Here is a 15470-nt window from a genome sequence, read left to right as displayed (position 1 = left end):
GCGTGACATGAAGTTTCCACCCATGCATATGCATGACAAAGGGACGCGCGCGCGAGCTGTAGCTTCACACTCCCACGCATATGCGTGGCCCTTATTTCAGGAAACATGATTTTCAATGTTTAAAACTGTATTTTAAACCTCTAAACCTCTATTTTCATTCTTTCAGTCATTAATGATAGTATTAAACCTGATATTCGGATGATGTTAGGAATTAGGGTTAACTTGGAGATAAAGTAAAAGTGAAAAGTGATGAAATGACTATGAAATGTTATAGATGATCATGTATGATACTTGACTTGATAATCAAATGAATGATCATGCATGATACTTGACTTGAATGATTAAATGATCTGAGATACAAGATTCCCTAGATAAAGTACCGTGGCTTGCCACCACGTGTACTAGGTTAAAAACTCAATACTCTGTTGACCCTACGATGTAAGGATGACCGGACACTTATAAATTCCCGGGAATGTTAACCCCCATTGAGCAATACTGATTATTTGAGAAAAAGCTATGCATAGACTCTTGGGGATGCACGTCGAGGGACAGTCTAAGGTTTTCGGACTTGTCGGGTTGGCTGGATAATCGACAGATGAGCCTCATCAGCCATAGGATAGGCATGCATCATATGCATACTACTTGATTTACTTATTTGTGCATTAACTAGGTGTGCCTAAGTGTACTTGACATGTTAAATATATATTGTTACCTGCAGTATTTGTAACCTTCTTGTGCTTGTTTTTATCTGTTTATTTGTTTGTGAAGTACTGATGGAGATGGAGGTATGGAGGAATGCCAGTATGGGATTTAAATTTAAGGTTAAGTTAAGTCATGTTTAGATACTCTTAGAAAACCACATTTTTATGGCTTCTGTTTAATACTTTAAGTTCTATAATCTAAGTGTTGGCGTTCTAGGATTGCCTCTGACATTTCCAGGACCTTATATATTATGTGTGTGGCACCTTTACAATACTGAGAACCTCCGGTTCTCATTCCAAACTATGTTGTTGTTTTTTAGATGCAGGTCGAGAGGCATCTCGTTAGGCATCTGGACCCCTGAGGCGAAGTGGTTATTGGGTTATTTTGTTGTACAGTGATGTATATATATGTACTTAGCTTTCTCTCTCTCTGCATAACTTATTCTTCTGATCCTCTTAGAGGTTTAAGGAGAGGCAGGATTTTGTTTATGTACATTTGGATTTTGGATATGTATGTATATATATATATATGTGTGTGTGTGTGTGTGTGTGTGTGTGTGTAAATATTCTCCGGCTAGTCTTGACTTCGTGGGCTGAGTTAGGAGCTTGTTATTTTGTATCTTTGACACTCTATTCCTACTTTCATAATCTTATGCTTGATGGTTATAACTTTCTTAGCACGCAAGTTAACTCGTTTCTTGAGCGTTGCGCTTTTATTTCGCGATTTTTATTTTCCCTATTCTTCAAAGCTCCTAGTATATTACAATCTTTCTGCTATTAAATGTACACATTTTATTTTAGAGGTCGTAATACCACACCACCTATGTTTTACGACTTAAGCATAAAGCTCAGTGTGGTAGAGTGTTACAACCACACAGTTGCCGCAACCAGTGAAAGACTAGCGAGAATCTTTTCGATTATTCTTCGCTGAGGAACGGATGAGGCTCTCTCTATCCTATTTTTTTGTTATTTTTGTTGTTGTTGAATTTGAAAGAGAAGTTATTTGTTGTTGTTGTTGAATTTGAAAAATTTGAAGTATGATATTATTGGTGGTGATGACCATGGAGAGGGAAGTAGTGGTGTGGTCGTCGATGTGATGCAATTGAAATAAAACAAAGAGGTATTTCTATCATTTAAAAATTATTGTGTTTAAAAACATAGTTTAATATTAAACATAACCTTAAAGACTTTTTTGAACGAAAAAAAAAGGTAGAAACAATTTTGATTTTTATTACAAGTTCTAGGAATCAAACAGTATTTATTCTTATAAAATAAAATTGTACTAGATCAAATTATTAATATATTTTATATTTATTTCGAACACACTTGTTAAAAATTCTACCTCTGTGTTTTAACCAGAGTTCTCAAGATCGAATTATTAGTGTTTTCTTTTTATTTTCGTTGTAGTCACACATGTTAATATTATAATACGTTTTAGACTTAAGTTTTATTTGGTTGGAAGAAAATAATTAAATAAAAAAAAAATAAAAAAAAAAATTAAGTGAATTTTTATTTTTTGATATATTTAATTAATAAAAACATATTATAAAAGATAATTTTTTTATATTATAAAATATATTAAAAAGTAGTATTAAAACAAAATAATATAACAAATTTTCTATCACTTTTTCATCTAACATAAAAGGAGATTAAAATACGGTTATTCCCACAATCTCTTTTATATTATTTGCCTTTTTTATAATTTTTTTGTCAAATAAAATATTAAAAATAATAATTTTTTCTTATTTTTCCCTCTTTTTCCTCCCTTCACTCTCTTTCTAAGTATTTATCAGTTTATGTTTATTAAATACTTTTGTTATGTGTGTGCTGAATTTGTCATGAAAGTAGGTTTATTTCTTTTGCTTATTATGTATGAATAAATGGAATAATAATTTTTTCTTTTTTAATTTTGGGAGGCCATATTTTGTATCTAAAATTGTATTCACGTGATAATGCAAATTTAAATATTAGCATTGAAAAAAAAAGTCAGTAATCGTTTTTATAAGATAAACAAATTATTTTTCGAGTAAATTAATAATATAATATTTGTTAATATTAAATTTTTATCTTCACTTAAAACAATTCAAAGCATTTTTATTTTAGTTTCCACTTAAAAGAAAATTAAAATTTTACCCCTTAAAAATATTTTAAATCTGTATTAATAACTAATAAGTTCACTGTCCAGCTTTTTTACAGAAAAAATTAAAGAAGGAAGGGCTAAGGATAATGATATACTATCGATACAATAACTATGGTTTTATTTTCTCAACGCAACATCCACCTAAGAAAACTCAAACATTCCTCCATAACTATCTATGATTAACGAGATGAAAATTAAAGATCAGTTGCTTAAAGTTCAAAGATGTAAATATATTTTTGATCACTTAGAAGAACTAAGCGATGGAGCTGACGTCGATGCAGCATTGGAACCAAAAGTCTGAGGTGGTGCTTGTGGAGGCACATGCCTATTGATGAGCTCACGTGCAACTGTTTGGAGATCAACACCACCACCTGCAGTTGGGCCTATTGGGTTGGCAACAGCCATGTATTGGCGTGGGTCCATCATGGCCCGTTGATACACAGCCCAAGAAGCTTGGGCCGTTGCTAGATCAAAGTGGGAAGATGGATCAAAGGTGGCCGGCATTGATAAGGTGGCGGAGGCAACGCCCACAACCATTGGTAAGTCCGCAACTGAGAAAATAGTTGATGTCGGCACTCCTTGCGTTGGAGGAATTGGTGGCGGTTGGCGTATCTCCATTGTAGCAAGATGATTTTGTAAGAATGAGAGTTCGGCTTTTAAAGCCAACACCTACATATAAAAAAAGATATCAGAAAATATCACAAATGAAAAACATTACATTATTAACTAGGTGTTTAATGTTGTTTATATGAAAATTAGTCATGGGAGAAATAGTATGACTAATTAAGAACACAATTCTAAATTCTCTTTACTTTAAGCAAAATAAATAAATAAAATTCCTAATAAACAAAAAATTCACCACGATTTTACTATTTTCTTATTATAATTATATAATCTTTTATTTATACTATTTATTTCTCTCAAAATTTATCTCGATAATACCTAAATAGCTACTTATTTTCGATTTATCCTATTATAAATTCCATCATGATCAATCAAATACTATTATGGTAGGCTGTTTCTAACTTTCTATCATGTTTATTTTAAATTTGCATATACTACCCATAGACTCTGGTTGATTAGTATATACATTGAAACATAGACATTGAGACATAAATTAAAAAAAAAACATAAATACAAAATATATGTATATATATTTTATGTTTAGCAAAACAAATACATAAAACACACAAAATCTTAAAAAAATTATAATATCCTCATATTCTATTTTTACTATCATCACTCAAACTTTTCATCTACCACTACCTATTTTTCTCCCTCATCATTCATAACCAAAAATAAATCATCCAATCAAAAGATAAATAAATAATTAAACATCAACTCAAATTATTATTACCAACAAGATCTCTTTCAAAAATCAATTCAATAATTTTTATTTTTTAATTAAAAAAATAATGGAAACAGATAGAGATCTCGTTCCGTGCCACCTCACCCTTGTAAAATCTGGTCAAACCGTAATTAATTAAATAATAAAATAAATAGAAACGAATATGGTTAGAAAATTTAGCAATCGAAATTTGATAATTTAAATATGATATGTGGACTCAGTGAATTTTTCTGAGTCAAAAAATATAATTTTCTGAATAAATACGCACTGAAAATTTGACCGGCAATACTGGGTGAGATCTATCTGGTAGTGCAGTTGAATAAATTAATTATAAGTGAAAAAGGTTAGGAAATGAGAAATTATAATTTGGAAAGCTAGAAATATTTAAAATACGATTTAAAACTCTAATCTTAAATATTTTGGCCCAAAGTTGGGCCAACAGACTAAAACAAGTGAGCCCAAGACCCAACATATATAAACATTAGTTATGAGCATTTCAGCTCATTTACCCTAGAGAATGAGAGAGGGGACAGATAGAGAGAAGAGAGAAAGAAAACCTAGCTTTCTAAACTTCAAATCACCATAACTTTCTCTCTGGAACTCGATTGACGAGCTATTTGCTGCCACGCATTGCTCTTCTCATTCTCTACACTTCTATCTAAGTTTTGTGGTGAGTATTCCACTGTCCTCTACCTAGTTTTTATTTTTCTCTTTAAATTAAAATTTAATTTGAATTTTGAGGAAATCTTGTGATTTTGGTTGTTTAGGAGTGCTCGAATATGAGTCATGGGTGATATACTGATATTCATCACAAACTTCAGTGGGTTAAGGTAAAAAAACCCTCCAACCCTTGTGATTTATCATTTTTATGAACCCTAGGTTGATTGTAAGTTTGAAATTGGTTATGTTATAGTATTGGTTGATTTTGGTGTATAATTGGAAGATTGATATTGCTTGTGAGACCTTGGTGAGGCTTGGAGCTAAGAGTTGGTGGAGACTTCCAAGAAGAAGCTCAATTATTTTGGCTAAAAGAAGTACGGTTTAAGTTTTATTTAAGTACCGTGTGATGTGATGAGAATTCCTAGGCTAGATGCCCCTAGGATTAAGTTTGGATTATGTAAATGGTTGGTACTAATATGTATAATTGATATGTAATGTAAATTAATGATTGGGTTGAGAATTGTGTGAATTTGTATGTTTGGTATGTTGAGAATTTGATGAATTGGATAATAAATATTATTTTGTGGAATATGCACTTAAATTGTGAATTTGGGCTAGAGGCCAGAAAGAGCTAAGGAAGGTAAGTGATGTGTGTATTGTGTGATGTCATATGAGATTGAATGGAATTGTGATTATTGTTATTTGGTTACAATGGATTATAGGAACTATGTGGTTATTGGTTTTGAGGGAGGAATTGACGTCTTTATTGATAATGCATGTGAGTTGTATATGATGATATGGATTTATATGTATTAGGGGATTGATGGAATTAGTATTGTTGGAACTTGAGATGTGGAATGAAAAATATGATATGGTATTTTGTTTGAAATTGAGTTATTTGATTGAGATTGGTCAAAATGGTGGATTGGTTGATTGTGAATTTAATGAGAATGTTAAAAATATGAGTTGAAGAGGGTTGAGGTTGATTTTGGTAAGTTCTGGTTGGTTTTGAAAAGGTTTAAAATTGGTTTGTGTTGAAAATTTAGTTTTTGTTGGTTTTTATGAAAGTTGTGATTTTGGTCTACTTTGGCGGAGCATAACTTGGTCTCCGGATCCCTAATTTGTATCAAACTTATTTAGAAATAAAATTGGATCCGAGATGTTTATGTCGTAAGAACGGGTGGAAAATGATTTGAAATGAAAAAGTTATGCCAGTTGGAAGTTTGGGGTTTGAAAATGTAATCCTGTAGCTTTTTAAACTTAGTAAAATTTTTCGTAAAACGTACTCTGACGCGCACGAATGGCCGACGCGCTTGCGTCACTCATGATTTTTACTTTCTCACGCCTGCGCCTAGCCAACGCGTACGCATTGCTGTATTGATGCAGGTGCGTGGTATAAATTCCAGAGATTAGTCAATTTAAGTCAATTTAATACCCTCTTTGAAGAACAACTTTGTTCTACACAAAGATCCGCAAATAAAACCACCTTGAGATAACATAGTCATTTCTTTTGGAGGTATAGTACATGGCTCTGTTTCAAAATCAAAGATATTGATTGGAACAAGAAGAGATACATAACTACACCAATAAAGTAAAGTAGTGAAATGTAAAGAACAATTAGGTAAGTAGAGGCATGGGCTGGTAGGCAAACAATGATTTGAAGCAACTATTCTCCTAAGAGTTAAGTCTCGAAGTGGTCCTCAAAATTATATTCGAGCCTTAAAGTGTCCCTGAAGTTAATAGTTACATATATTCATCCCTTGAGTTGCATTCCAGGACCCAGAATACAAGAATTTATATTTTACTTGTAGTTTTAAAAATGTTGTTGAAGATATTAAACCTGATATATATCCTTTTTATTTATAAATAGATAATCCTCTCTTAGATGAATTGATTACTTTAAATTCTACCTTTATTCATGTCAATACATTTATCTACTGTTGTTAAAATTATTATTATCTTAATTTGCATATCCTATCTAATGGCTAGTAATATTTGTTTTTTTCTAATAATTTGAAATCATTTATTCCTCATTCAATCATCGATTCATCACAGATTCTGATTGACTTATTATCAAAGTTCTTAATATGTTACTATTACTATTATATGAAACTAAAAATATTATTGATATTTGACTTGGTTTGCTTTTTTGGCAGATAGATTACTGTGTATTTTATTTTCAAACTATGAAAGTTGAAAATATGTTGAAAATTAAGGAGGATTTTGATTATAAAATCTTGTCTCAAAAGCTTGAGGTACAGTTGGATAAGCTTATTGCAGAAAATTAAAGGCAAGGAAAAGCTTTTGATGATGAATTTGAAAAAGAGGTTGAAATGTCAGATAGGGTACATGGAATTGGTAAAGGAGTTGGAGTAGAAATTACTATTAAATCAAGAAAGACATGCTCCATTTTTTGTGGTTCTCCGAGCATCGCTTCCATTAAAGCGTAAGTTGTTTGATCTCCCAGCTGCGTTATTCCTACTAGCCATTTGAATATGTAGAATAGAAGGTCTGCAAAACAACTACGAAGAAAAGAGAACAATAGGTCTGAAGAAAGAGAAGTCAATTTGGGGATTAGGGATTTTAAAATTGGTTTAGGAACCAAAATGTCATAAAAAAAAGGTTTCATATTCTATCGAAATAATTTGGATTTTATTTCAAGCCACTACCACCTGTCCACCGCATGTTTGGCCAAGGTTCTTAGGTTTCTAATGTCGAAACATACCGCAAAGAACTACTATCATTTCTCTAAAGTGTTGGTCATATTATATTGTAAACGTAACGTTCATTAAGAAGGTTGTGTGAAACCCAAGATAGGTACCTCCCCACCAACTGGGGCAGTATTTTCGCCACCCAGTTGACAACTTGGACTACCTTTTTTGGATTGCATGACAATGCGGCACAGCTGGATGCTTCTGATCAATAGAACAGGAAGATGAGTCAGCCAAAAAGAAAGAACACCAAAAGTAACGACCACTAAGATACGATAATGATTCGATCTTTTGATCACCCATTTTTGGAAAACCATTTTTGGAAGCTTCTGTTTTACACACATAAGATTGGATTGCCTGAATCATGAGTCGACCCTCTTGTGATACATATCCATTCCATATTTTATGAAATCACTTAGATAGAAGCATGTTGGATGATAGAATGATGACTGAGTGCTATACATATGGATTTTTCTCAAGCAAGTAGAAACCTACTTCAAGTAAGTTCTCTCAGACTTCTCCTTGTCAGTCAAGCAAGTGAATACCTATCTTTAACAGTCGAAATACCATAACCATTCCCTATCGGTGTCAATCCTCTCTCGTAGGCTTGAGAAAATATTTTTTTACACCATAACTAAATCAGATTTGTTTTTTATCCATTCTAGATCCAGATTTGGCAAAAAATAAACATTAAATACATAATAAAAATATATTATATTCACAAAAATCCAGAATAGAACTAAAAGAATGCAAAATAGAACATTTTCATTATTCTCAAAGATTCTTCTTTCTTTTCCTTCCAAAGAGATGTGAACATCTCAAATACTTGATTAACTAAAAAGATTGAAATTTTGCATATGAAGAAAGATAGGAAGAAGGAAAGAGAAAAGAAAAAGAAAAAGATTGGCAGAGAAAATGAGATGAAGGAGGGAACAACCAAGACTCGACAATCTACAGGAAGCGACGATTCACAGGCAGCGATGTTGCTGGAAGCGGCGATGAACAATGCGATGTAGAACAACATTGACGATAAGAGTAATGTGGTTGACTTAAGAAGGAGAAACAGGAAAATGCTGACAAATATGAGGTTGAGGAGATGACAAGATGAGGTTGATGAGTGGAGACTTTGATTTTGTAAGAGTGGAATTGAGAGTGGGTGAATATGTGATTATAGAGATTGAGAGTAAGGGAGGGGCGGTTGCAAGGGTGATGTTGTGAGGCAGATAATAAAATCTAGGGGTTTTTAATTGTATATATATATGGTGTCGTCTCTAATGGCTTGGGAAAAGCCATGGCTTTGGTGGCTATGAGTGATGAACTTGTAATAACATAACACGTGGCAGTTTGACTTTCACAAAAAAATTGAAAAAATAGATGTGAATAATAAACTTTTTCTTGTCTTTTTTGTGTTCGGCTTTGGGCTAAAAACTAGTCCTGAGTGAAACAGATCAGGTTTCGAGCCAAATCGAGAGAGCTTACCCAATCCCAACCCATTTCTTCTACTAAACCACCATGGATCTACTCCACCTTCTTTGTCGGCCTTTCCTCTACATTTGCTACAAGAAGGTATCCACCTATTCCATCCCACCACCGTTGATGCGCCTGGATCCGACCTAGTTCGCCTCAGCAGAAGATGTTGCTGCATGTGTCTATGCTGCTTGTCGCTACCACTTGATCTCTGGTATGCACTAGAGTTTCATGGCTCTGTTGGTGGTTTGGACCGCCACTGCGCTGACGAGGTCCTCAAGCCTCCTCTCTGCCACCCTCGAGCATGATTTGCAGTGCTTGATATTCTCTTCAAATAAAAAGCTTCGCTGTCTCCATCATTCATATGCCTCAGGTGCTTGATGTCCTTGAAGAAGGGAGATGATGCCGCTAGAGTGATTAAGCCCACAAAATTTGACACCGAAACCACGTGGCCTTCCTCCATCGCACGTTGATTTTCTCTAACAATGTCCATTGCACATCTCGCCCATTTTTGGTGGTTGCTGGCCACGCCCTCAATATCTAACAGGCTATTCCACTAATGACATCCATATCCCTTGGCTAATAACTTATTTACACCACTAGCCTTACGAAACTAACCAAGATTTACCAAAATTAGAAAATTAATACAAGACTTGAGGACAATATACCACACTCCAACTGTCAGTTTCTCATTGGTTGGTCAACTTATAGCCACTACTAGCCACTGAAACCACGGCCACCAGAGACGCATATATATATATATATATTGGAGATATTATAGTAATTTTATACTAATGGGTATTAAACAAATATCCACGGGGAGGATGCTTCTTCTCCTACCTTCACGACCCCGTTTATTAATCAGATATTCGTCCTTTGTTTCTATGAGTAGAAAATACTCTCCAAATCCATCTCTCGACAAGTAAATCCTCGCAGATACCCACTTCATCGAGAGAAATTATTATTGTTAACCAATACTCATAAGTAGCATAAGCAAGTTTAACAACATTCATTATAGAAAAATCTATCATAGCAATCAATATGCAAGAACGGTTATTGTTCATACTTTGGGTCGAGTTGTACGACTCGAGCTGACCGAAGACACAAGTGACCGATTTCTTCAGGTTGGGTCCCCACCGACCTTTTCTAAAAAGAGTTCGGCCAAATCACCATAGAGGCCCAAGTAGGCCCAAACAAAGGAACCAACCCATTCTAAAGGCGGCAAAGCCAAGAAAGATAAGGTGGTTTCCCTAAAAGATAAGATGACTTCACCCAAAGGATAAGATAGGATAACTAACTTATCTCCAGGAAGATCATTCCGCATTATTATAAATATACTGGAGCACCCAGGTATAACTCATACTCTGGTTCTACACAAAATCCTACCTAAAGCACGTACTAACTTAAGCATCGAAGTCTCTTGCAGGTACCACCCCCCTCCGATGACGAAGGATCAGCGGTACCACCAAGTGCAACAAGTCGGATACGGCAGCTCCGGCCGCAACAGCAGATCTTGTCCAAGATCGATCTTCAGTTTCAGGTAACCCTCGGAACAGTTATATAAACCAAGATCTTTATACAAGAAAGACACTGATAATTGATTGTAATATGATTATAGATGAAAATTTAGGTATAGTTAGAATTGATAGCTGAGAGTTGTTAGATGATAATTTAGTCAAACCTGTTAAATTATTTAACGAATTTTAATTATCAACTTTATATGAAATTAACTGTACCTGAATTTTCACCTAATTATATTATAGAAGAAAAAAAATGAAACTATGAATTTGAATTTTGTATAGTAATAGCTTTTTGATACTCACTAATATTATACTCTTAGAAACTTTTTTCCCTTTACATCTTTTATTATTCTCTCTTCATGATTCATTATTAGAGAGTTTCACTTAATTAAGGTCTCGTTATGGGATATGTCTATGTGTCAAACTTGCAATAAGTTTTACGTTTAATTTGATAAATATTTTACTTTTCATAAGAGGTTGATTAAAGTTGATTTTAAAAAAATAATTTTTTTAAATATTAGTATTTATATTTAGTAAATTAAAAATAATTTTCAATAAATATATACAAACAACAATAATGTATTTAGAAAAATGATTTTAAAATTTAAAATAATTATAATAGACATAAATAAAAAATTTGATTGCAAATAAAATTTTACATTATGTACACATAAAAAATTAATTACTAAATTAATATTAGATATTTATATATAAATACATATATTATTTAATTTATTTTTAATATTATTTCATATTTTAATATGTATTTTATACCGATAACTAATTTAATAATTGATTTTTTATGTACACACTTAGAACATCCCAAACTTTTCAAAATCATAAAAAAAATGTGTTAATTTATAGAATAATAAATTTGAATTATATAACTTTATTCAAAAGAAAATTATTATAAAAAAGACATACATGCTATGAATCATCATTTTCCAAAGTTTAAAGTTTAAACGGATAATTTATAACATGAATAGTCTTATATATTTAGTGCGCTCCTTTTATATAAGAGCTTTTCACATGGATGATTTTGTATCTTTTAAAACCCAACTCAATTTTTGTGGAAAAGAAATTTTAATCTACAGTTAAGCCATCTCATGCAACTCGAGTATGGACAACATTAATTCATGCCATATTTATATGTGTAATATACAATCCATACTAATGTTCATTCAGAAATTGCATAATACATATCTAAAATTTATCAATAACAATTTTTATATCGGATTAATTAATTAATTAATAACAATAATAATAATTTGATCTCTATTTTTTTAAATATTAGATATTCAATTATAAATAAAAATGAAAAAGTAATTAATCTTTAATATTCTTTTTTAAAAAAAGTATATATCCAAATAGTAAGAAATTTTAGATTGGAGAATTTTGTCTCAAAAAAATGGTAAGTTAGTCAGATTTAAGGGCGGAGCTTAGTAAAAAAATGGGGCCATAGTTCTCCCAAATTTTTTATAAAAAAAATTAGTAGTACTTTTTAAAAAAAATAAAAAATAGTTCAATTGGCTCAAATACTTTATTATAACTTAAAGCATTTAGGTTCACTTGCAGCTTCTCTATTCGCATTTTGCATCTCTTTATTCAACAAGCAGCTCTCTTGATTGATAGATTGATTCGTCTCATATTAACTCTTCCAGTTTGACAGCAAACAATTATTTTCAGCAATGAAAATAATAAAAAAAGAGATTGAGAAAGAAATTACTAAAAAGTTTAGTTCTGATTTAATTATTGAAGATTTCAAATCACATTTATAAATTTTATTTTAATATAAATAATATTATTATTAAATTTTAATGTTAAATTTTTGTCTCTTACAAAATTTTGTTTCAAGTTCTACCACTGACTCAGACTTATTATTTTCAATTGGATAAATAAATTTTTGAAAGTGTGACAAAAAGATTTATATGTCTTATTTTTGTAAAATTTAAGAATCTCAACGTAATAAAATTTTTTTGGGATAAAAATATCGAAAGCAAAAATTTTTAGAGATTTATTTATGTATATACTCTTAAAAGAATTAGTTTTATATTTTTCTAGAAAATAGGAACTGATTAATTAATTTAAAGTATCACCTTAACTGTATTCAAAAGAAAAATTGTTTTAGAAATACAACAAGTTTTTAACTCACTAGGTGGATCTTATTGATTAAGTGAGATTAAAGTTACGTTTGCATATCTGATAATAAAGCTAGAGTTACATATTGATTTCGTAGCTTTGTTCCAAAAAAAATGAATGTGATTAAGAGCCATGAAAGGTAATTAATATTCATTTTTATTTTTATGTTCATTTTAAGAGAAAAAAATCAGAATACATGTATTTTGATCCTTTAAAAAAAAAAAATAAAAAACAAAAGGAATTAAAGACAGTGACTATAATGTTGTTTAATTAAGCTCTAGAAATTAATCGATGATATATCTCCCTAAAACCAGCAAAAACCAAGAACTAAATTCATATTATATCCGACCACTCATCATTTGATCATTTTTTTTTCTGAATTTGTTGTTAACCGATCTAATAATTTAATTAAGAGTTGTGCCTTAATTTCATTGAAATATGTAAAAACTCACTAATAATTTTTAAGATGCGGTTAATTTACATTTTTATTTTTATTTTTATTTTTATTTTTATTTTTAATGTTTTTATTTTTAAAATTTTATAAAAAAATAAAAATAAAAAACAAATTAAAATATTTTTTTAATGATTTTTTTTTATACGGTTATTTTTATTTTTTAAATTTTTAACGGTTGTTAACCGGTGCACACAAAGCACTTCTGATAATAAGGTATTGTGTTGAGAAAATTCATTGGATATAAAGTTAATAATTAAAAATTATTAGATAATAATTTATTTAAATTTATTAAATTATTTAATAATTTTTAAATATTAATTTGTACGTGAGTTTTCATCTTAGAATTAAAACATAAATTAAAGTTCGTTTATTAGAGGCTTTCCTAAACAAATTACTATTCATCAACATATACAAAATTAAAAGTAGTAGATTTAATTTCAGTCTCTCCTTTCGGCTTTCACTTAATTTGTGAAAAAATGGCACGAAAACCATCCAAAAGCGGTGTGAACATCTGAAAATGGGGGTTGTTAATCCATTCTCATTTATTTGCTAACAAACAAATTAAAATGAAAGAAGTTACAAGACTACTATAAATTTGGTTTTGTTTTCGTATTCTTGAAATTTAATGTATATTCAGAAAACTCTTGGTAATTAACAAGCAAGTATTCTAAAATTGAAATCTTGAATAAAAAATATAAATTAATTATAATTTTTTTTAAATTGTTCATGCGTTAAATGTATTATAAAAGTTAATGGATAGTTTGTATTTTTATTTTTTATTTTTAGAAATTTATTTCCTTATTGTAACTCATCATGTCCTTAAAATACTTTTAATTATACTAAAATGAATCGAAATATATAGCATTAAAAATAATATTTTTTATACACTCAATATATTACCTTGTAAATTAAATATAACAATTTTTAATTTGTGTTTTCTATCATAATTATATATTTTGTACGTTAAAAATTTATTTATTCCCGAGTCAAGGGAAAAAAATACATAAAAAGATGAGATTACTAAAACTTAAATATTTATTTAATTAGCTTATTGTAGAATTAAGATAGCTAAAGGAAACAAACAATGAATATTATGGATATATATATGCATGAACTATGAAAAACACAATCTCAGATGGATCACATAATCATCTTAATTTATGTTATATGATGGGTAATCTCAATTGAAAATTTGAAATACGAAAATGTTTAATAACAAAAAAAAATTTAACCAAAATCAGTCATAAACCTAATTTATTTAGCATTCATTAATTGTTGTAGCATATAATGAATGTTAAATAAAGTAAGATAAGTAATCATCTTAATTTATGTTATATGACCGGTAATCTCAATTGCAAATTTGAAATAAATAGTACCTGTTGTTGAAGGGTAAAGATTTGACCAACACATCCATAAACAGGATCTCTCATTCGTGCTTGTGCTTCATAACAAATAGTAATAACAGCATCAAGCCTCTTATGAACTGGAATTTTCGAAAGAAGCTTACCAACGTTGCTAGCCCCAAAAACCTTGTGCACCGACGCAAAGTAGGTTGCACCTTGATCTGGATCAAAGTACGGCGCAAAGACGCATCCCGGAGCACATTTCCTCCTCAGAAACTTGCAAGCGCCGCAAGGACCGCCACTGCCACTACCCCTACCTTTGGTACCACTCCCACTAGCGCCACTGCTGCTACCGCCGCCGCTGCCGCCGCCGCCGCCGCGGGTTGTGCTTGCACTCATGTCTAATGGGTAAACGTCCTCACTACTACTCTTTTCTTTTGATGACTATATATATATATAGATACCTCTATGGGAAAAGCTAGGGTTTTAATGCAAGCATAATAATATTTGATAAGGAAAGAGAAGAAGAGAAGAGGGGTATTAATATGTATGAAAATGGGGCTGGTGGGGCTAGAAAATTTATGAGTGGGGGTTTAAATGGAAAAAAAATGAAGGTGGTTTTATAGCCACGCGAGGGAGAAAAGCCTTAATCTCCAAAGTTGGTCATTTGCGTGAAGGAAAACATGAGTTACATGGCCACCTTACAAACATTTGTACTATGAAAAATATAGGTAAATAATTAATAATTAATAATTTTATATTTTTTAAAAATTAAAATTTAAATAATCATTAATTAATGATAATTAATAAATATGAAGTGAAGTTTAAAAATACTTGTTAGTTTTATATAGCATATTCTATGATGATTATAATTATAATAATTACAACAGTTATGAAACATTGACAATATTTAAAAAGTATATATTAGCTAAACTTAATAGCATACTTCAATAAAAAATTAATATTATATTTGTTTTTACTATTTGA

At 30.8% G+C, this 15470-nt stretch overlaps 1 protein-coding gene across 1 annotated transcript; it reads right to left on the bottom strand.

The window, feature by feature from the left end:
- Positions 1-2881: 2881 nt before the first annotated feature.
- On the bottom strand, positions 2882-14882 carry LOC107472081 (LOB domain-containing protein 18-like). Its single transcript, XM_016091647.3, has 2 exons — positions 14517-14882; positions 2882-3510 (listed from the first exon to the last, which is right to left on the bottom strand). Exons 1-2 carry the CDS (start codon positions 14880-14882, stop codon positions 3082-3084), a joined length of 795 nt encoding a protein of 264 aa, XP_015947133.1. The 3' UTR covers positions 2882-3081.
- Positions 14883-15470: the final 588 nt, after the last annotated feature.

Source organism: Arachis duranensis, chromosome 4 (genome assembly GCF_000817695.3).
Source record: "Arachis duranensis cultivar V14167 chromosome 4, aradu.V14167.gnm2.J7QH, whole genome shotgun sequence".
Classification (NCBI taxonomy): domain Eukaryota; kingdom Viridiplantae; phylum Streptophyta; class Magnoliopsida; order Fabales; family Fabaceae; genus Arachis; species Arachis duranensis.
The sequence above is the reverse complement of the archived record's forward strand: the minus strand, read 5'-3'. Positions and strand labels throughout refer to the sequence as shown.